At 39.8% G+C, this 23,028-nt stretch overlaps 1 protein-coding gene across 1 annotated transcript; it reads right to left on the bottom strand.

Annotated features, from left to right (window-relative positions):
* Positions 1-9,830: 9,830 nt before the first annotated feature.
* LOC119260855 (growth-regulated protein homolog gamma-like) lies at positions 9,831-11,582 on the bottom strand. Its single transcript, XM_037529960.2, has 4 exons — positions 11,483-11,582; positions 11,264-11,387; positions 11,072-11,155; positions 9,831-10,018 (listed from the first exon to the last, which is right to left on the bottom strand). Exons 1-4 carry the CDS (start codon positions 11,580-11,582, stop codon positions 10,003-10,005), a joined length of 324 nt encoding a protein of 107 aa, XP_037385857.1. The 3' UTR covers positions 9,831-10,002.
* Between the last annotated feature and the right edge of the window lie 11,446 nt (positions 11,583-23,028).

Below are 23,028 nucleotides of genomic sequence, written 5' to 3'. Positions count from 1 at the left end.
CTAGAATAACAATTGTCCTCTTAAGAAAAGTGAACTAGTTTACTTGTGGTCTGAAGGCAGACATTTCAATGAACTTGAAGCTGCACTAACAGTGAACTATGAGCTTCAATTTCTTTTCCTTAAGCAGTTTTTAAAGTGACTTTATCCTATTATTAACTTTTTTTTTAATTTTTGCATTAAAATCTCAAACACCAAAGCATTTGTATTAGTTTCCCAGGGTAGCCATAACAAAGTACTGAGGACTGAGTGGCTTAAACAACAGAAATGTTTTGTCTCACAGTTCTGGAGATTGAAAGTCTAAAATCAAAGGGTTGGCAGGATTGTTTTTTTCTTAAGGTCTTGAGGAAAGATGTTCTAAACTTCTCTCTTTGACTTATAAATGGTCCTCTTCATTTTCACAAGGTTTTCTCCAGTTTGCAAATCTGCCTCCAAATTTCCCCTTTTTATAAGGGCAATGCCATATTAGATTAGGGCCCACTATAATGATCTCACTTTAATTTGACTACCTCCATAAAAATCCTGCCTCCGAATGGGATACTAGGGATTTTTTTTTTTTTTTTTATAGAGGCATGTTTTTATTTATTTATTTGTTTGCTTTTTGTTTTGTTTATACATGCACTGAGTACAGTCAGAAGCGCGGGAGGGTGAGAGAATTCACCAGAGCCAGAGCAGGGAGCAGAGCAGGCAGAAGGACCGAAGTACACTGCTGAGGGGAGCAGCGGGCGGCAGGAGAGGTCTGCGCGCCATGTGGGACCCTCCTCTGGTGGCCGGGGAGCAGCAGGGGATCGAACCGGCACTGCAGAGGTCGCGGGCAGCTTCGCAACCCAGCGCTCAACCGCTGCGCCACCGGGGAGGCCCGGGATACTAGGGATTTAAGATCCTAATATATGAGTCTGGGGCATAGATGGGGGAGAGGCTCAATTTAACTCATAAGCTTATTTAGTTGAAGAATTGGTAATTACTGAAGAGTTGATAGACTCTGAAAGCAAATGTAGACTAAATAATATTTTTATTTATTTATTTATTTATTTATTTATTTATTTAATTTTTTGTGGGACCCTCGCCGGTGGCCATGGATCAAACTGGTGCTGCAGAGGCTGCGGGCAGCCTCGCAACCCAGTGCTCAACCACTGCACCACCAGGAGAGGCCCTAAATAATATTTAAAAGTCTTTCCTCTTTCCAATTCTCATTAAGCATCTCCTAATTGTCAAGGTCTTTGATGGACACTAGGTATTTAAAGAAAAAAAAGAGTTTCTGTTCTTGATAAGTTCACAGCCTGATTAAACCAGAAGTGACCTGTGTTAGAACAGATGTGTGGCCTGGAGGTAGCTAGGAAGCAGAGGAAGGAGGCCCTCAGAATGGAGGCAACATTGAAGTTGAGAAGGTAAAAGGAAGTTCATCATACCAAAGGGCTGACAAACATTCAAGGCAGAGAAATATATAAAGAGGTAGAGCTTTGTGAATGGTTACTACTTTCTGGATGTTTGTGTTCCCCTCAAATTCACAAGTTGTAATCTTATTTCCCAATGCAATGGTGTTAGGAGGTGGGGTCCTTGGAGCAATTAGATCTTTAGGGTATTGCCTTTGTGAATGGGTTTAGTGTCCTTATAAAATATACCCCATAGAGCTCCTTCGCCCCTTCCATTATGTGAGGATATAATTACTAGCCTGTGACCCAAAAAAAGTCCTTGCTGGGCCATGCTGGCAACCAGATTTTGGACTTACAAATTCCAGAACTGTAGAAAAAATTTCCGATAAGTCACCTAGCTCATGGTATTTTATTATAGTAGCCCGAAAAAATATGACAAGAGTTTTGGCATTTTTTTTTGTTTTGTTTTCTATACCCCTATAACTTTTATTATTTATTTTTTTGCATTTCAGTTAGACTTTCTTCTTACTTTGAAATGTAATTAATTGTTTCCATGCCTCTTTCAGCCACTAGATTGATTTTTTATAATAAATTTTATTTTTATATTCCCCATACAATTGCAACCCCCTTATTTTGACCCCAATCCCTCCCCTCCCACCCCCTACCCCCTATAGAGTGTCTCTGGTTCATAGTTTTTGTTGATTTTGATTTTCACTTTCTTATAGTTATTCATTTTCCTGGTCCCTTATTTACGTTTTCTAGATTCCTGCTATGAGTGAGACCATCCGGTATTTTTCTTTTTCTTTCTGGCTTATTTCGCTGAGCATGATCCCTTCCATAGTTTTGGCATTTTAAAGAAGGGGGGAGAGTAATTTCATTTTCAAAATAAGATAAATTTCTACTTGACAATATTGTATTGACTAATTAAATCTTGCCTTTAAACAAACCAAAAAACTGCATATAATTTAGAAGCATTATTTGAATCTTATTTTGTTTCTTTATCAAGTAGAGGTCATGGAATACTATGTTATCAACACATAAATATTATAATTATAAGAAAGTATACAAAGGTAAGGTAAGCAAATACTAAATGATTCAAAATAATTTAGTCTCCTAAAACTTCAAAGACAGGTGTAGTGCATCATGATAATTATTAAGGAGTTTGTTGAAGAGATGATAAAAAAATTTGGGGATTTTCTTTATCAAATATAGGCCTCTACTTCTATACCTGCTAAAAGTATGCCCAATATTCAACAGAATATATTTATAGTTAGTTATAGATTATTTATAAAGATCAGGTTATCAAGGTCTAAAGTTTTTTAGTTGAATTTTCATACAAGCTGAGACATACACAAACATCAATTCGTGGGAAAAATTCCACCTTTAACTTAATTTTCTGTTATGTAATCTTATGATTCATTCTTAAAAATACTTATTTATGGGCCTCTCTGGTGGCGCAAGGGATTAAGCACAGCACTATGAAGCAATCTGCAGCCTCTGTAGCATGAGTTTGATCCCCAGCTAGCCAGAGAGAAACCCACATGATGAAACAGACCTCTCCTGTTTCGCCCTCTGCTCCCCTCGGCAGTGTATTTCAGTTAGTCTGCCTGTTCTGCTCCCCACTCTGTCTCTGGTGAATTCTCTCACCCCCTGCGTCTCTGGCCTGTACCCCAGCTCTTGTATGCATAAATAAATAATCTTTTAAAAAATTAAAAAAAATACTTATTTACATTAACAAAGTTATAGCATAATTTAATAATAGTAATAATCTTTTATTATGTCAACATAACTCTATCAAACTTTCCAATATTATCTGGAAACTTTACAAGGGATGCTTCTCTTATAGATGAGGAAATTGAATATCACAGAAAGGTTAAATAATTATGAAAGATTGAAAATAGCTTCAAATTCCCAGCTACTCCTTATTTTAAGGAGAGGAATTTATTTCCCCAAAAATCCCCTGGCTCTGACCTTATGACTTTCTTTGGCCAACAGGATATACAAAATATTATGGAAATTCCAGGTCAAGACTGCAAGAAATCTAGGTGCTTTCACTTTATCCTCTTGGAATGCTGCTGCCACCATTAGAAGAAACTGGAACTCATCTGCTGGAGACATGACACCCAGCCAGTGGCCTGCACTAACCACCAGAATTACAAGCAAGGATGTCCTGCTCAAGTTGCTAGATGACGTCAGTCACATGAGTGACCCCAGCAGAGACCAACAGAAGAACCAATCCAGACCATCTGCTGCATCACCTAGTCCATGTTGATGACCTCTGGGTCCTGAATCAGAGTAAAAAAAAAAGGGTAGTTGTCTCAAGTCATTATGTTTAGGGAGGCAATAGGAAGCTGATGAAGAGACTTAGCTAATCATACAAGACATTTTGTACTTCAATTCAGCCAAGGAAGAGAAAATCAGAGATTGATGTACTTCTATTTGGGTCATTTATGATTCTCTAATGTAAATCCAGCTAATCCAGTTTCTTGGTTTGAGTTGTCCTCATAGTTTCTCAGAACAAGAAAGCAAGCACTCAGAATAGTCTGTTGGGTGTGAAAAACTGAGCTGTACTTTCGTGATGACTAGGGTGGCTCTGGTGATGCAGTATCCTAGTAGTTTTCACTTTTTTCTCACTCTTGATTCTCTGGTATTATAATCCTATTAAAATAATAGTATATAAATCTTAGCCCTGGGATCTAATTTCAGGGAAGCCAAGTGAACAAGTTCAGGTTCCCCTGAAATCAGATTCTTGCACAAAGATGTATATACAGTAATTTATCTTGAAGTTCATCATGGGTAGAAGAAGTGAGGGAATAAGGAATATGGGAATAGGGAAGAGAAAAAAGTAATAATAAAGTATAATATATGAACTATTACTATACATAACTAAGACTTAATCTTGTAAGGGAGCTTGTAAGAAATCTTGTAAAATGTTTTTCAAAATTGTGCCAAAACTCCCATTTCCATCCACGTTCTAGTAAAAGGAAATAGTCCTAGCCTCCTGCCATAAACAATTAGGAAATTCAACAAAATATATGAAAACAACTGTTTGTAGGGATTGAATAAGAGGCAACAAAGGACTGAGAAATGGAAACAAACAAGGTCAGGTCCATGACCTCCCACCTTTAAAAAAATGTATTTATTGGTGCTGGGAAAACTGGGTTGCTACATGCAAAAGAATGAAGCTTGACCACTACCTCACACCATACACAAAAATCAACTCAAAATGGATTAAAGAACTAGACATAAGACCTGAAACCATAAAATACATAGAAGGAAATATAGGTGAAACACTACGTGATCTGCATATCAAAGACATCTTTACAGACACATCACCCAAAGCAGTGATAGTGAAGGCAAAGATAAACAGCTGGGACTACATCAAATTAAAGAGCTTCTGCACAGCAAAAGAGACAATAACAAAAACAAAGAGAAACCCCACCAACTGGGAGAACATTTTTGCACCCAACACTAATGATAAAGGACTGATCACAAAAATCTGCAAAGAGCTGATGAGACTCAGCAACAACAAAGAAAATAACCCAGTCAAAAAATGGGCAGAAGAGCTAAAAAGAAACTTCTCTGAAGAGGAAATGCAAATGGCCAACAGGCATATGAAAAAATGTTCAACATCACTTGTCATCAGGGAAATGCAAATCAAAACTACCATGAGATACCATCTTACACCAGTGAGAATGGCACATATTAAAAAAACTAGCAACAACAAATGTTGGCGAGGGTGTGGAGAAAAAGGAACTCTCCTGCACTGTTGGTGGGAATGCAAACTGGTCCAACCACTATGGAGAGCTGTGTGGAGATTTCTGGACCTACTAAACATAGAGCTTCCATATGATCCAGCAATTCCACTCCTAGGTATTTACCCAAAGGACACAGAAACATCAATTCCAAAGAACACCTGCACCCCTATGTTTATAGCAGCACTGTTTACAATAGCTAAGCTTTGGAAACAACCCAAATGCCCAAAAATAGATGACTGGATCAAGAAGATGTGGTACATATATACCATGGAATATTACTCAGCATTCAAAAAAGATAAACACATGCAATTTGCAGCAACATGGATGGCGCTGGAAGGGATCATGCTCAGCGAAATAAGCCAAAAAGAAAAAGAAAAATACCGGATGGTCTCACTCATAGCAGGAATCTAGAAAACTTAAATAAGGGATCAGGAAAATGAATAACTATAAGAAAGTGAAAATCAAAATCAACAAAAAACTATGAACCAGAGACACTTTTTGGGGGGTGGGGGCCGGGAGGGGAGGGATTGGGGTCAGAATGGGGCATGTGCAGTTGTATGGGGGAATATAAAAATAAAATTTATTATTTAAAAAAAATGTATTTATTTATTTATTTTAAAATTTATTTATTTATTTATACAAGCACTGGGGTACAGGCCAGAGGCATGGGAGGGTGAGAGAATTCACCAGAGACAGAGTGGGGAGCAGAACATGCAGATGGACCGAAAACACTACTGAGGGGAGAAGTGGGCGAGACAGGAGAGGTCTGCTGTGTCATGTGGATATCTCCCTGGCCAGCCCTGAATCGAACCCATGCTGCAGAGGCTGAGGACAGCTTCACAGAACTATGCTCAACCTGCTGTGCCACTGGGAGGACCAACCGCCCACCTTTTTTCACAGAAGTAATTCTGGGCCACTTTGCAGGAACAGAGATCCTAAGCACAGCTCACTGACCTTGCTGAATTGAGGAGGCACAGATTTGCAGTTAGGTATACTAACTAGGTGGAGTAGTATTGTAGAAAGGAAAGATCCATGCAGGAAATTAGAGTTCCAGAAATCTGCATCAAATTTTTATTAGGTTTCAGATCAATACTAAATCACATTGGCAAAGGGTAAAACTCCACAATGTCAGACAGAAATTCTGTAAGCTGAACAATTCTCAGACCTCATGTGGATTTGGAAGCTAATTTAGGTCTGACTTGTTAGAGTAGCGAGAAGTTGTGAACAATCAGGGATTTCAACAGAAACACAGAAGGGGCATGACTTAGTAATGACTTAGGTTTAAGCAAGCCCTAAGTTCTCTCTATACCAATCTGCAAAACTTAAAGCAAGCCTCAAAAAGATCAAGCTGATGCTCCAGTAACTTCACTGACTGCCAGAACAAAGACCAAGTCTAAATGAAGAAAACAAAATCTTTACTCTCAACAACATAAGATTTAAAATTCCTGAAGCAAATAAAAATCACTGCAATGTCAGTGGGTAGAAAAACATGAGTCACAATTGGGAGAAAAATAAGTCAGTGGAAAACTCATAAATGTCAAAATGATGGAATATGTGGACAATGATTTAAAAATATTCCAACCTAAGGACTGGATAATAGAATGTTCACCAACCACTAACTCCTATCTCTCAAGGAGAGTTGCCCCTGAGGACATTAAGTCACAGACCATCCTGCCTGTGAACTGAGCAAACTCTCTCTGTAATGCCCAATCTCCATCATCAAATGTAGAAAGTCTTCAGGAAGGAAAGCAGAAGACAGGAGGTCCTGAGTTGGACAGTTGTCACACATGAGAATGTTACCATGGCAACTACAGAATTCATAGGTGAGTGGAGAGGATATAGATCGGGTGCTTCAACGGTGAAGAAGGACAAGACTTTTTCCCTTATCGTAGTATGAATAGTCAGTAAAAAAGAGAATAGCATCACCTGTTACTCTAAATTACCCCTGTCTGTCACTGCTGCCATCCCCCAGTGTCTCTCAAGTTACTTCTAAAAGTCCAGAGAGAATATCTAAGGAGGACTCACAGGAAATCCAATGATAGAGTAGTCAGCCATACTTCCTTCTCCTTGGCTCTAGCTCTTTGGTAGCATTGCTCAGGAAACCTCAGTCACCGCTCACTATTGTTTCCTGCTGATGACCTCTCATAGTGCTGATGTATCATATAATGTTCTTTTCCTGCTTCCTTTACCTCATGACCACCAGCTCACACAAGCTTATGTCCCACTTCCTGCATAGCTCTCTTACTCGAAACTGCCTGTACTTGCAAAGTCTCAGGGCAATTTGGTGTGAAAACTACACTTGGTATCCACTTGGTTCAGGACTGATACTAAGACAATGTCCATGGAGTTGACCAATGGCAGATTTCTGAAGCCACCATTAACACTTAATCTCTGCAACAATTTTAGAAAGTATATTCTGTTATTACCTCCACTCTATAGAATGGGAAATGAAATTGGGGGTAAAGAAACTTGTCCAAGAAAATAGTCAATAAGTGATAGAGGTAGTATTTAGTCCCAATTCTTTAATACTTTCATCTTTAGCCACCATGTGAATGACTTTATCTTCTTTCTCCATTTTATGCTCTGTGTTCTATATTGACAAAAGCTATGTGAACTCAAGGTAATGGTTGAGTATAAGGACTAATTTTTGATGTGAATACTTTATTAAATACTTAGAGTCCTATTTGCAAGTCCTCTCCCTTGGGATTAGGGAGTGGATGCTGGCATTTTTTGAGCTTCTAGAATACCTTGCATTTATTTATTTCTGTATGGTTCACACATTTTCTTTCTTCTCATTTATAACTAATAACATTGGAAGATTCCATTATTTTTAACTTTTTAAGTACAAGAAGCAGCTCACAGTGGTTATATCTCTTGTCACTTAGAGCCCTTATTTACCTGACTCCTTTGGGCAAGACAGAACTTGACCCCAAGAATTCAGGCCTCTAGCCCTGCCTTCCTGTTTCTGCTGAAGCCTTTTACCCAAGGGATCAGGATTACCTGAGTGTGCGGTCAGCAGATAAGCACACACCCCACACATCCATAGTCATTCCTCTTTTGAAATTTGCGGTGTGGTTTCTTTTAGATGATGGGAATATTGCCTTCCTTGATGTACCAAGTCTGTTTCTATGTTGGAAATCTGAAATGCTGCTATCATCCAGTGGCAGTGTTGAATACCAGCTTCCAGAGGGTTTTCTCAGGCTAAACAATCTATCAATTTCCATAAAATTTGTACTAGGAAGAGAGAGAACTGATGCAAACAAATCTTAGAATATCCCATTTGATAAATTGGTATAAAGGAATGAGATAACACTTAAATTCAGTGAAATTTACTTATATATGAAAGCCGGAAAATTGAACCCAAATGTTAATTAGCTTGGGGTTTTTTTGCGTGTGATTTTTTGTTTTTTTTTTTTTTTTTTTTTGCACAGAACAGCTGGGGTGCAGGCCAGAGGTTTCGGATGTGATATGTGTATGAGAGAATTCACCAGAGATAGAGTGGGGAAAAGAATAGACAGATCTACTGAAATACACTGCTAATGGGAGCAGTGATTGAGACAGGAGAGGTCTACTGCATATGTGGGCTAGCTCCCTGGCAGGGGCTGTAACTCAGGCAGTAGTGGTGATAGTACTGAGACTTAATCCCTAGGCCATCAGGGAGGCCCACCAATAGATCTTTTTTAAGTGAAATATTGAGTTACTCACCTTTTCTACTTTTGATGTCCAAAATTGACTTTTGAAAAAGAAATCACTTTCCCCTAATTTTATTGTCCATTTCATTAAATTGTTAATAGTTGTTTGAGAAAGCATTTAGCAAAAGCAATGAATTTAGAACCCTTATTAAGATAGTTATAAGATCGTGCCTTATGGGAGGTAAACTTGAATAAGAAGGTAACAAGGAGCTCCTTATAAAATAACAACTTCTATCAGTCACTCTCATGCAGAGGGGAAAGAGGGCAGGCTGCAGAATTTAGGGAAGCACATTCTGTGTAAGTAAGAGCCAAGGGGAGCAATAGCTATAACCAGATGAAATTAAGCACAACTTAAAGCTTGATGTACCTATGTAGCAAATTGGATGTAAAAAAGCAAATTAAGAAGCATTGTGTAAATCATCACATTATCAACTAAAGGTAGCTTTTTTCTGAAGAAAAATGAAACAAACATTCTTCATTTTAAAATACTTTATTTTCATGTTTGTTACAAAAGCATCAAGAAATAGTTCAATCTCTCTGTTCTAAAATAGAAACAACTCTAAGATATAGAAAAACAATTCATATTTTATATTAAACAAGGCATTATGCCTTACAAGAAAGACATAAAATGTCCAAAGGATATTGAGAACACGGTAGTTCCTAAAACTCCAATGTGAGAAATGTCTCCACATACTGTGAAATCATTTCAATAAATAACAACTGGTATCCTTTAAACAGTTACAAAAATATCCATGCATTCCCCTATTCTACTGATAATGACCTCACTTTCTTGGGTCCGTAGCCTCAGTCACAGCGGTGGGCATGCTGTGGATTCCTTGGGAATACTAGTTTAATGACTGGAGAACACTTGCAAACTCTTACCATCAGTTTAAAGAAGAATCAGGATGGAATTAATTTGGGTTTGACATAAAATAAGCAATAAAAATAATGGTACAATATTCAAGTTATATCCTTAATTATTTTACATGTAAGATATTAACAATCTTTGACAACCAACCAACCAATAAATAAATAAATAAACAACTTCTAAGAGATGATCCAACATAGTAAGCCCAATGCAAGTGGTCACAGGAGCCCATGATTCTTCTTTTCCTCTTTGATTCCTGTAAGGTCAGGACCTGCTGCTGTTAGAGCCACAGATCGATTTCATCCTTCCTCTTGTTAGTTGGGGTTTTGCCTATAAGAGAAGAAGACAGTCGTTAGTAGCTGCTCAGCAGAGCTAGCAGCATGGTGCTCCTTTCCTGCCCTCCAGGTTCCAAAATTTCCTGAACCTCTTTCCCCAGCCTGGCACCAACTGGCTGCTGCCTAAGCTGTGTGGCAGAGACCTCTAAGCTCTTGAATGCTCTTATTTAGGAATGTGGATGGGATTTGTGGTCCCTACTGAATTATTGTCCACAAACAGCCAGAACCTGTTACTCTAGGACCATGTCACACAGGGTCTTGCTTAGCCTCCTGGCGACCCTGCAGTCACTACTATTGTGTCCCTGTTTTACAGTAAATCAAATAATTGTCCTTGAGTCACCTTGCTAATAGGTGGTGGAACCCTGATTTGTACTGTAGGCAGTGTCACTGCCAAGTTCTAGCTCTTCACCATTAAGCTTGTGCTGCAGAAAAGCAAGGGTTCTAGTGTGAGCCCAGAAGGGACTGAAAAGAATGCCTGTGCTTTTAAACAGGTGGATAGTTTTTTTTTTTTTTTTAAGATTTATTTATTTGTTTATACAAGCACTGGGTACTGTCAGAAGCGCAGGAGGGTGAGAGAATTCACCAGAGCCAGAGCAGGCAGAAGGACCGAAGTACACTGCTGAGGGGAGCAGTGGGCGCGGCAGGAGAGGTCTGGGCGCCATGTGGGATCCTCACCGGTGGCCAGAGATTGAAACGGCATTGAAGAGGCTGTGGACAGCTGCGCAGCCCAGTGCTTAACCGCTGCACCACCGGGGGAGGCCCTGAGTGGATATTTTTAAGCATAACTAACAACACCTATGAGAACTTTAATGAAGGCAGCTTTACCCACATTCATTTAAATGGGGATAAGGCCAGGAAGATGGGTGAAGGGCACTAGAAATATGCTGTCACCAGAGCAGATTAATAACCTTAATAGTGAATTCAGCTCTGAACTATAGTGATTTCCAGTCCTTCACCGAACCCGACTTTCCAGGGTACATTTGCAGGAGGCAGGTGCCAGTATTTGAGACTCTTGGTCTAGTCACCTATGACTCAACCCAGAACTCACTTTTTGAGCATCTTTTCGATGATTTTCTTAACCATGGGGGCTGCAGGGTTGAGACAAGCTTCCTGCCCATTCTTGAGAGTGGCTCTGCAGAAAGAAGGGGGAATCCGGTGAGGCAGGAGGTCCGACTGAGGCCAGGTGGAGGTACGGGGACATGGGGGTTGGGGGGACAAGCACAACAGCAGCATCACTTACAGGACTTCCGTTTGGTCGCAGTGGGGTCCTGGGGGCGTCACCTTCACACTCTGGATGTTCTTGAAGTGAATTCCCTGCACGGTCTGCAGGCACTGGCAGCGCAGTTCACTGACCACGGGCTGCCCTGCGGGAAGAACAGGCTGGCTCAGCGGGGATGTCCCGATGGGCGCCCACCCACCCCTATCCTGTCCGTAGGGACCCGGGAGCACCGGGCTTTACCTGCTGCGCGCCGGCAGGCGGCGACCAGAAGCAGGAGCAGCATCGCAGCCCGGAGGAGCCGGGGAGCGCGGGGTGTAGCTGGGGAGGCGGCGCGGGCCATGAGGTCGGCTTGGAGATCTGGGCTGCGGTGCCTGGAGCAGAAGAGTTGATGTGGAGGATGCCTGTGGTGCTGACTGTGACTCCCTGAGATGAGCGAACCCCTTTTATCCATGGTCGGGGCGGGAGAGTTAGCAGCATCGGGCCGGGAAATTCCCAGACCTGCAAATCTCAGCCGGGTGGGGAAGGAAAAGGGCCCTTCCCTCTGGTTGGAAGGGGGAGAGGTGACCCGCGGGTGCAGCCCCGCCTCCACTCCCGCGTAACTCCACAGCCTCTGGGATTTTCTCTGTCCTCACGAGTCCCCAACGTAGGAGTGAATAGGAGCCCCACTGGCACGCTGCCCGCGGCGGGTTGGGGAGACACTGGGCGCACGGTGACCTCAGTGCACAGGGCACAGGAAGGCAAAGCTCTGGAGGTGATCCAGGAGACCCCTGACAGGGGCGGGATGATGACTTGAGAATGGAAGTTAAGTCGTTGGTTATCAGAGCTGGGTGAGTTAGCCTAGCCACCCTCTTGTCTCTCTTTCAGTTTTGTATATTTCTTTCTTTTAAAAAAAAATTAATTTATTTATGCATACAAGAACTGGGGTACAGGCCAGAGGTGCGGGGGCTGAGAGGATTCACCAGAGACAGAGTGGGGAACAGAACAGGCAGACTGACAGAAATGCACTGCTGAGGGGAGCACAGGTCATGTGTGTAGCTTCCTGGCTGGGAATCCAACCTGCTCTGCAGAGGCTGCGCACAGCTTCAAAGCGCAGCGCGCAACCGCCTGGGCCATCAGGGAGTTTTGTATATTTCATATGACTGATATGCAGACTCTTAAAAATACACGGTCAACTCAGAATCCAGAGAACAGTGTTCAACCTGGTCCTGCCAAATCACACGGAATATCTTGGTTTGGTTTTCCAGTTGGTGAGAACAGGTCTGCCTGTTAAAACTTGAATCCCCTGCTAATTTCAGTGAAAGTTGAGGGTTGTCACAAGACTGACCTCTTCTGTTTTATCCTGTTGAACTTCCTTATTCTCTCTGAATTGTTGTAACTTCAAAAATTCCCAAGAGATCTCCTTTCATGTATAGAAGGGGCTCAGATTTGCTCTATAAAATACTAGACTGACGGTCACTGAAGCTGTGCAGGGACTGGAGGGGAAGGCTCACAAGGTTCACTTCTGACAGACTCTAGAAAGTGAGCCCCTGCAGAGTAGCACCCTTACTCTGGATGTTCCTAAATCTGAAATTCCTAATCACATATAAAATTCAGTTCCATTTGCTGCAGGACCTTCAGTGTTCCTTGCCCTTTCTCTAGAAACATTGACATGGTTCTGTTTTCTGATCAGGAATTTCAGTCATTTAGCCTAATACCTTTATTGTGTTTTCACTAGAATTTTAGAGAAATTTGAGTAATTTGATTTTTGGTACAAATGGCTTAAGTGTGATACTCCAGGTTGGATTCAGATCCATTGGAGACATTGGAATAAGATAGTGGGAGGACAGGCTGAGGTGAAAAAAAACGGCCTCTGGCCCAGGATGATATCTAGGGACAGAGCTCCAGGCAACCAGCTACAAGACTTCGGCATTTACTGCAGGCCTTTGAACAATCTGGGTTTGGACTGTATGCAAATCCAATTATACCCAGACCATTTTTTTTTTTCAATCCTGGGGTTCTGCATTCAAGAATTCAAACAAAGTGTATAATAGCCTATAAGGAAGGCCACTATAAATGATACCTGTATTTTCACTAAAGGTTTGCTCAAGAGTCAACTGTAGTTCCCATATAACCTGCAAGTTGTTATTCATTTCTTTGCTACCCCAAAGTGGTTATAAAATGTGAGTCAACATGTGTGAGAGCCAGCAGAGATTAAGGGTTTTGAAATGTTTGTTAAATAAAATGGAAATAGTTTTTTCAACATTGCAAAATAGAAACTCAGTCATCTGTGAATATTTCTATAAAAAAATGGTAAGGAATGGTTCACTTTTGAATTTAAAAATTAAAAACTATTAATTTAAAGTTGAAAGTATTTCAGAAAGGAAACACTAGAGATGCATTTTCATATATTTTTTTTCTTTTTACCATTTTAAGCTCTATCACTGATTTATTTTGTAGTTCTATTGCCAATCATTTTATCTATAAAAGAGGAAAATTAAAGATTCTCCATCTTATTAATCAGAAAGAGTTATAAAATAAATGACTGTCAAAAATACTCTTAAAGGGAGATCAAAATTTGTGACAGGCAGTGGGAAATGAGAAATAATTTAAAAGTTGTAAAGTATATGGCTAGCTCATGAATAATTAGGAATTTTTGTGGTTATACCTCTTGTTATCAATTGTGTTTTAGGACTTGATGGGAAAATGTCCCAGAAATATGCAAGTTATTCTTTAAAGCTTGAACAATGTTTCATTTTGTTTTCTAATTGCCATTGTGATAGAGGCCCATTTTATCAAGTTTATAAAAATCAGAACGGCATAAAGAGATTATTTTTATCTCTTAACTTTTGTCTATGGAACAAACTTTAACAGGTGATTGAAAACATTTTTCTTCAACAAACAGTAGCTGTTTGTTGTTATAAACAAATTATAACTACTTAAAGGAGCTGGAAAATAATGAAATAAGCTGCTTCCTTTATTTAGTTGCAACAAACCTTGGTCACTATTAAGCTTCTGTACCACCCCAACGTGCAGACACTTACTTTGTGTTAAATTCCAGATGTTTTTAGGAGCTTTACAAATATTGAATCATTCAATCTTCCAAACATATCTCTGCATTAGATATTACTGTTATCTTTATGAGACTTTGAAGTTACCAGGATAAGAAATGAGGTTCAGAGAGGTCATACAGGATATTGAGATTCAATTCCAGAGAGAAGGGCTTTTAACATTAAGCTATGACAAAATTACTCTGTGATATATGGTTAAGAATCTCTGGAGTGGTGGGCCTCCCTGGTGGTGCAGGGGTTAAAGACAGCTCTTTCAAGCTGTCACCAGCCACTGCAGTCTGAGTTCCATCCCCGGCAAGGGAGCAACCCACATGGCGCAGCAGACCTCTCCTGTCTTGCCCACTGCTCCCCTCAGCAGTGTATTTCAGTAGACCTGTCTGTTCTGCTCCCCATTCTCTCTGGTGAATCCTCTCACCTCCCACCCAGCATCTCTGGCCTACAACCCAGTTTTTGTATGCATAAATAAATAAATCTTAAAAAAAAAAAATCTCTGGAGTGGGTTTTTAAAGACCTGTTTGTTATTCTTCTAGTTGAGTGGTTCAAATTTACTTACTCTAAAATGCAAACACAGCAAATAGTCATGCATCTCCATAGTTTTGTTTTACTAACATCTTCTTTTTAAATATTTGTTTCTTTGTTTTACTAACATTGTAGCTACCCTGTGGCCTATACAGAGCTCCTTATATTTTCCTAAAGTGTTTTTTTTTTTAAGAGGTAACTTTTACCTTGGAGAAATCGTACAAATATCCATGAGACCAAATGACAAAGGTTCATGTCATCTGTGTCAGGTGGCTATCAGGTACCCCCTGAAATGATATGATGAGAAGGAAACTACATAACATTGATATTCTTCCAGAAGTCTATAAGACCAGTGAAGCCCTAAGAAAAACATTCCTCAAACCTAAATTGAGAAATATTAATTAGCTCACTAGTACTCTTCCAAGTCAAGGTCATGAAAAATAAGAGAAAGTATAAGAATGATCTCAAGTCCAGAAAAAAGTATGGAGACATGAAAACTAACCACAGGATTGTGCCCTGGAGTGGATCCTGGAACAGAAAGTGGAAACACTGCTGAAACCCAAATAAAGTCTGGAGTGTCACTAATAATAAAGTGCCCTTCTTGGTTTCTCAGCTTTGGTAAATGCACCACAGTGATATAATTGTTCACATTAGGGGAAACTTGGTGAAGTTTACACAGAAATTACCATCTTAAATTTATACATCTTAAATTTATACATCTTTGTATAAATTTAAAATTATTGCAAAATAGAAAGTTGTTTATTTTTTTTTAATACTCCTTCTAAATTAACTTAGATTGCCATCAAAATAAAATCAGTGAACATGACTGTGTTGCCTGGTAGATTCCTAGAAAGGAAATTGAATTTTTGTTGAGTTCAAATTTGCTCAAGTATGAAAATCTTAATTATCTGCTGCCCAGTTTGGACACTTTATCATGTTTCCTAGACTTAAATAGTTGTCTTCAGCATTAATCATGTCCAAATCTCTTCACTGTTTCTTGTAACTGAGGAAAAACGAAGTGTTTGCTGTAATGGTCTCCAGACCCAACCCAAATCTGACGTAAATGCCAGTGTTTGGGGAGAGTAGAGCATCAATTTAAGTATATGAGCTGCCAAAAAAGGGAAGCGAATGAAGCATGTCAAGACATAGTCAACATTTATAGACTGTAAAGAGTTTGTCTCCTGGGAATGACTGAATTACAATCATTTGTTTTTGAAAATGAAGTAAAAAGGGAAGGTTCCCCCCACCCCAAGGATTGTTATTTTTTTCTTAATATGCACTTGAATCCTTGATCTCATCAGCCAAAATGCAAAAATATTTATAAGCATAGGAATGCTGTAGTCTAGCACAATAAACAAATTCATTCTCTTGTTGGAACAAATATTTCTTCAAATATTACTTTTGCAAAGAGCTGAATGCCAAGTTTTTATGCACAATCTTTTAATGCCTGCAAGCAACTCTTAAGGTAGGAATCTTTGGTGGTTAAATACCACATGCCTCATAATCAGTCTGAAAAATTATGAATTTTTCAGAATGGATGGTAAAATCCAAGTTGCTCAAATCTTCTAGGTGAGTGTTTTACCCCATAGTTGCAGAACCAACTGTGTGCAGGGGTGAACTTATAGTTCCTTCCTTAGCTGTACCAGGGATATTTCCACACCAAAGTTTCTCTTTTACCGCCACGGAAAATCCTTTTTGAATTGGAACCAAGAGGCAATTAATAAATATTTCCCTCTTCTTCCATATTTTAGGCAAATATTCTTTATGATTTCTCAGAGGGTCTCCAGTAGAATTTAGCCCTCCTTGATCATATCATCTTGCTATGCTTTACTTTCCCAGTTCTGCATCCAATTCATAAGGAACATTTATCAAAATATTGATAAATGTCCTTTCAAGGCAAACTGATTACTCAGGCTTTGCTTTGGTGGGGCAGAAGGGAACTTAGGCTAAGTCATTGCTCCATCCTGAAAACTAAACATGCTGACAGGCAACAATGGGCAGTCTAGCTCTGTTCTGAGCTTGCCTAAGAATCGACTCCCTCACAGTTTCCATTTCTATTTCCCTAAAATTATCCTTTCTGATGGAATGACTTTCACATCAAGAGGAAAAGAATGGATACATTTGAACATGACATTGAACCCCCAGATGACTTCACCCCTACAGACCAATGGCATTTGTACCAGGATCAGGATCAGCTTCTATTTAGTCTCTGCAGAAATGTTGTCTGAATCCCTTTTTTCTTTCTTATGGTAACACATCTTAGATTTACTTGCTCTTGGCCCATGGGGCTCAGGTGGGAAGACTGTTTCTCAGTTCCTCCCTATCAGTCCCCTCACCCAATGCTGCTGATTAATTCACAGATGGGCAAGTGAACTAAGCCTGGTCACCTGAGAAACAGACCCTATAGTTTTTGTTGAAATAACTGAAAAGATGATTTTTAATTCTTTCTGGGGTTGCCAAACTGCTAAAATGGGTCCTTCCCTATAGCTGGGAAGATCCTGTCAGAATGAAGCTGATCCAGAGAAAAGCAAAAGAGATGGGCCAAACTACTCAGGCTTTTGTTGGCCACTGTCCTCCAGCTGGCTCTGACTTATTCATGGACTTGTCAGTTTTTCAGTCCAGTAGATCTTCATTATTTTTTCAACACCAAATAAATTAGATATCTGTCTCTTGCCAGTGAAACAGTCTTGCTTAACACTATCTATCTTCTATGCTATTGCTAGATATATCTTTCCAACACAGTTGCTCTACTTTTACTCTATTTCAAAATAGAGTAAATGGCTCTACTTCTAATCTATTTACCCTATTTTTTTTTTAATTTTTTAAAAAAGATTTATTTATTTATTTATTTATTTATTTACGCAAGCACTGTGTACAGTCAGAAGCGCGGGAGGGTGAGAGAATTCACCAGAGCCAGAATGGGGAGCAGAGCAGGCAGAAGGAACTGAAGTACACTGCTGAGGGGAGCAGCGGGAGGCAGGAGAGGTCTGCATGCCATGTGGGACCCTCCTCCGGTGGCCTGGGAGCAGCCGGGGATCGAACCGGCGCTGCAGAGGCTGCGGGCAGCTTTTCAACCCAGTGCTCAACCACTGCGCCACCGGGGAGGCCCTATTTACTCTATTTTTAATCCATATGTCCATTTATCTTCTTAACATTTACCTACCAGAAATAAGCTAGAAAAAAAGGTACTAAAGGTTACAAAGAAGGAAAAGATGGACTCTGTTACTACTGACCTCAGTCTATAGAAGGAGGACAGAAAGATATGGACTTCTCTGGAGCTCCATGATGCTTAGCAATGCGCAGAGTTCTACAGGCATTCAAAGGAGGTGGAGGAAGGGGCATCTGACTCCCTTTCTTGGAAGGACAGGAACTATCATAGAAATCTTTCTGGAGGTGGGTCCTAGTTAAGGTGAATGGTTAAAGGATCCAGTGCCAAAAACGACCAAATGAGCAGAAGCATGGAAGCCGAAAACTTGTGGTATGACCTGAGAACAAAAATAAGCAGTTTATTTTTTAGCCTGGAGCTTAGTATTGAGGCCAGGAATGCAGAGAGATAAAACAGGAGGATAGGCATTGCCCAGTCACCAGGGGTTCCTGCTTGTCACTCAGGAGCCATTTCAACGTTTCCTCCATCAGAAATCCCATTATGTGCCTTCCAAGGGGTGACCTTGGTCCTTGGATATGACTCACATTGTGGGGAATATTGGTTTACATACCCCCATGCTGGATTATTACTCTGCAAGAAAACGGTCATTTTTCTTTGCATGCCCATTTCCAGTATGAGTCTAGTTCATACTAAGCATTCAACAAGTGTTTGTGGAAATAATTTATGAATAAATACTTTCAGGCCACTGGTCATGTGGCCTGCGGTCAGGACAACAGGAAAACAGTCCTTAAAGAACTGTTTAAATTCCCATACTTAAACAGTCTAAATTCCCATACTTTCTCTTGTCTATTTTAACCACTCAGCAACTGAATAGAGCCTGAAACTAGATGAGTTAGAGTTTGAATGATAAGAACTGGAAGAAGTATGTTCACCTGGGACAGCCAGAGAAATGAGTCTGAGCAAAAGCACTTAGGAAGTTCTGAGGCCAAAATCTGCCGACAAGTCCAAAGAAACTAATGGGACTTGCAAATATTCAAAGCCAACAGGCCTGAGCCGCCCAGGTCTAGAACAGCAAGGAAGCAATGACAGGAGTAAAGCAAGGGAGCCCTGGTTGACAGTTACAAATGGAGCTGGAGTTTGTTTGCCCTTTCTGGACCATCTGCCTCTTGATAAATGGGGGATGCCTGCTAGTTAAAGGTCAAAATCTCATAGGAAGTAAGTAGATAATGGCTGTTTATCCCATACATTTATTTATTCATTTATGTGTGTAAAGCAAAGTGATGGGAGGTAGTAGGACATGTAAAGTAGGATAAAGTCTAACTGTCAACCTATTCACTTAACCTCTGAACTTAAACTGATCATTCTTCATTTAACCTCTTTACTTTGTTCTGTGATGTTAGATGATTTATTTTTCTTTTCCTGACTTGATAATCTAATGACACGGTCAATCTGCAAACACAAATAATCGTTCAGTTAACATTCAGAATTCTTGCCTGTGTTAGCTTTTGTCTTCTATTTCCAGGTTTATTGGTTTTAAAAATGGTTTTATAAATTGTTTCTCATCTCCATTTTATTAAAATTGTTTCCACAACTTTCTGGAACTGGTACTCACTAGATAAATGGCATCATATAGCATAACTAGAATAAAGACAAAATAGCAAAAATAAAGAAATGAGGAAATTTTCTTAGGTATAATCACATAAGAAATTTTTTTGGAGATGAAGACATTGTCATGACATCATGGTATTATGGAAGAAAAATTTAGGAAGCAGAAAGATGAATGTGTAAACCACACAGAAAATAGCACACATAACATAAAGACAAAGCCAACTATGAATTATAAAAACCTCATAGTGCCATGCTGTATGCAGTATTTTCAAGTGTTTATTATTCTGCAGTTTTTTGGTAAGAAATATGTATATTTTTACTTTTCCCTTCCAAACTTTGACTATAAAAATACTGAAATAATCTTGGAAGCAGAGGATTCTGAATGCTACGTACCTCAAAGGGATTGGTCTGCTATTGTGTGACTCAGCTAATGGACTCATTGGTTGACATTTCTGAAGTAGTTGAAGATATTAAATATATATATATGAGGTCCAATTAAATAGGGTGGAAATAAGGGTGGAAATGGAAAAAGGATGACTTGGTTGTGTGTATTTTACATGTGTATGTTTTACATAAAATGTGAATAAGTACAATCAGTGTTAGCACATATCACTGTGTATGTGTGTAAGTGGACGGATTCTTTAGTAGTTACAGATGTGATTCTAAATAAAAATCATGCAAATCACTTTTCACATGAGATAAGAGGCAGGAGTATGTTATAATACCTACGATTCTTTGGTGAAATTTTTGTGCCTAACATATTTAGGATTTGGGAAAAGAGAGTCTTTAATGTTAGACAGCTTTCTTTCACCTGGGTACCTTACCCAGTCACCAGCTCTACCATAATATCACATTGCTAATTGCATTATTGTTTCCTTCAATGTAGTTAATATTTGACATTTGTTTAGCACCTACTCTGTCAAGCAAGTTTTGGAAGCAGAAATGAAGAAAGGGGTCTCCCTGGTGGCGCAAGGTGTTAAGGTGCAACCTATGAAGCTGCCCGCAGCCACTGCAGCACAAGTTCAATCCCCGACCAGGGAGATACCCACATGGTGCAGCAGACCTCTCCTGCCTTGCCTGCTCCTCCCTTCAGCAGTGGACTTCAATCTACCTGTTCTGTTCCCCCATTCTATCTCTGGTGAATCCTCTCACCCTCCACATCTCTGGCCTGTACCCCAGTTCTTGTATGCATAAATAAATAAATCCTAAAAAAAAAAAGAAATGAAGAAAGATTAATAGGCATGAACTTTATTCCCTGATCTAAGGGAGGAAAATGGACAAATAATCACTGTGCCATTTAATAGTTTCTATGTAGAGCCGTGTATAAGTTGCTTTATTTCTAATTTCCCCAATCAATCCTATCATCACCTCTAGACTTATTGGAAAAAGAAGACTGGTTCTTCAACATAGCGGATAAGTAAAAGTTGCTTATTTTGATTCTACTTGATAACTGCTCTGCTTTCAAATTTTGCTCCCTCTCCATAATACTGGCTAATAATAGCACAGGCCCCACATTGTGTCTGCCTCAGCAAACAAATAAATATTTAATAAGGTTACATCCAAATTTTATTTTCCTTTGGTTTTCTTTAATAGGTCAACATTTAAATGAAGTTTTCAATCACTAGATATTCTGTATATTTTATAATCTTATAGATCTGCTGGTTGATAAATATTGTGGTTTTATTATTTGATTTTCTGTTAGTTGTTACCATGAATAGAGAACAGTTTTTGTTTGTCATGTTAAACTTTTTTCTTAACTTATTTGTCCCCAGGTGGGTTGTGGTTATATGATGGGGTGTGGTGGGGGAGGGGGAAGCAGAAAGGGTTGAAGAGGGGCGTTCCAGTTTGTTTGCCATGTTTTCAATGGGTTGCCTTATTAGTTCAAAGATTGTGGCCACATTGTTTGGGAAAAAGTGCTCTGGGGGGTAAGACTCTAAGAAAAGAGAAAAAAGGAACTTTTACTTTTTGGAGTCTAATTCTGAATCAGGCCAGTGAGGGATTCTGTTGAGAGACACATTACTTCCTACAATCCTGTGAGGTGGACCTTACTGTGCTCATTAGGAAGAGGTGGAAACTGAGGAGGCTCCGGGTCATGCAGAATTAACATTGAGATAACCCAAAATTGTCTCATTCCAAAACCCCTTAGCTTAAATCCTCCAATGGCAGAGATAAAGAGCTATATGAGAAGAAGAAATAAATGTAAACCACTAATTAGATTCACCTTTTACCATTCATCAAATTTACTTTAATTAAATTTTCTTAAGCCCACCTAGAAGCATCCCAGTGCAGAGGAGAGGACAAACTTGCACCCTAACATCCAGACACCACTGAAGTAGGAAGGACAATGCCCAACCAGTGCCTTTGTCTGAACTCCACTCCTGATATGTCCTGAGCAAGGGGCCTGCTGGGCAGCAGACAGAAATAACCTTTCTATTGGGAGCCTTCAATAGAGGGGGGCTACATGAGTGAGCTCCCTCTTTTTTTTTAATCTTCCATTTGTTTTATTTTTTAATATATTTTATTTTATTTTATAGAATTCTTACATCATATTTCATTTTTGCACAATGTATGCATTTTCATTTTGGTTATATTCCCCTTACAATACCCATCCCCCTTATTTTGTCCCTAATCCCTCCTCTCCTCCCACCCCAGTTAGTGTGTCTCTGGTTTATGATTGCTTGTTGATTTTGATTTTTTCTTTATTACAGTTAGTCTTTTTCCTAGTCCCTTATTTAGGTTTTCTAAATTCCTGCTATGAGTGAGATCATCCAATATTTTTCTTTTTCTTTCAGGCTTACTTCACTAAGCATGATCTCTTCCAGCTCCATCCATGTTGCTGCAAATGGCATGAGTTTATCTTTTTTGAATGCTGAGTAATATTCCATGGTGTATATGTACCACATCTTCTTGATCCAGTCATCTATTTTTGGGCATTTGGGTTGTTTCCAAAGCTTAGCTATTGTAAACAGTGCTGCTATAAACATAGGGGTGCAGGTGCCCTCTTGAATTAATGTTTCTGTGTCCTTTGGGTAAATACCTAAGAGTGGAAGATGCCAGCCAGTACCAGCAACAGTGTCCCTCTCCTTTTTGAGGAGTTGCTGCAGAGGGTGGAAGTTGGCTGCCCCGCTGGCCAGCTGGGTGGCAGCCTTCCCTGCCTGCTCCCCTCTGTAAGGGGAGCTCCTTACCTCAGCAGGACAGACCTCTGCCATTCTTTCAGCTCCTGTAGATGCAACTCACCTATTTCCATCAGGGGGTAACTGAAGCTTCTCCCTTCCCATCTTCCATGTTGGCAAGAATAATTTGTGGTTTTTTTTTTCTTTTTTATTGCACTAAAGGCATTTGTGATGACAGGGTGGACAGCATGGCTAGAATTAGAGCCAGTAAGAGAGATTCTGACCCGATGACAACTTTTAGACACTTTGCCTGGTAACAAAAGCAATATATTTTTTGCCTTCATTTCAGTTTGCATTAGAGCCTACACTAAGATGTGCATGGCTGAAGCAGAA

This window comes from Talpa occidentalis, unplaced genomic scaffold (assembly GCF_014898055.3).
Source record: "Talpa occidentalis isolate TD23 unplaced genomic scaffold, MPIMG_talOcc4v2.1 talOcc4.6, whole genome shotgun sequence".
NCBI classification, from domain to species: domain Eukaryota; kingdom Metazoa; phylum Chordata; class Mammalia; order Eulipotyphla; family Talpidae; genus Talpa; species Talpa occidentalis.
The sequence above is the reverse complement of the archived record's forward strand: the minus strand, read 5'-3'. Positions and strand labels throughout refer to the sequence as shown.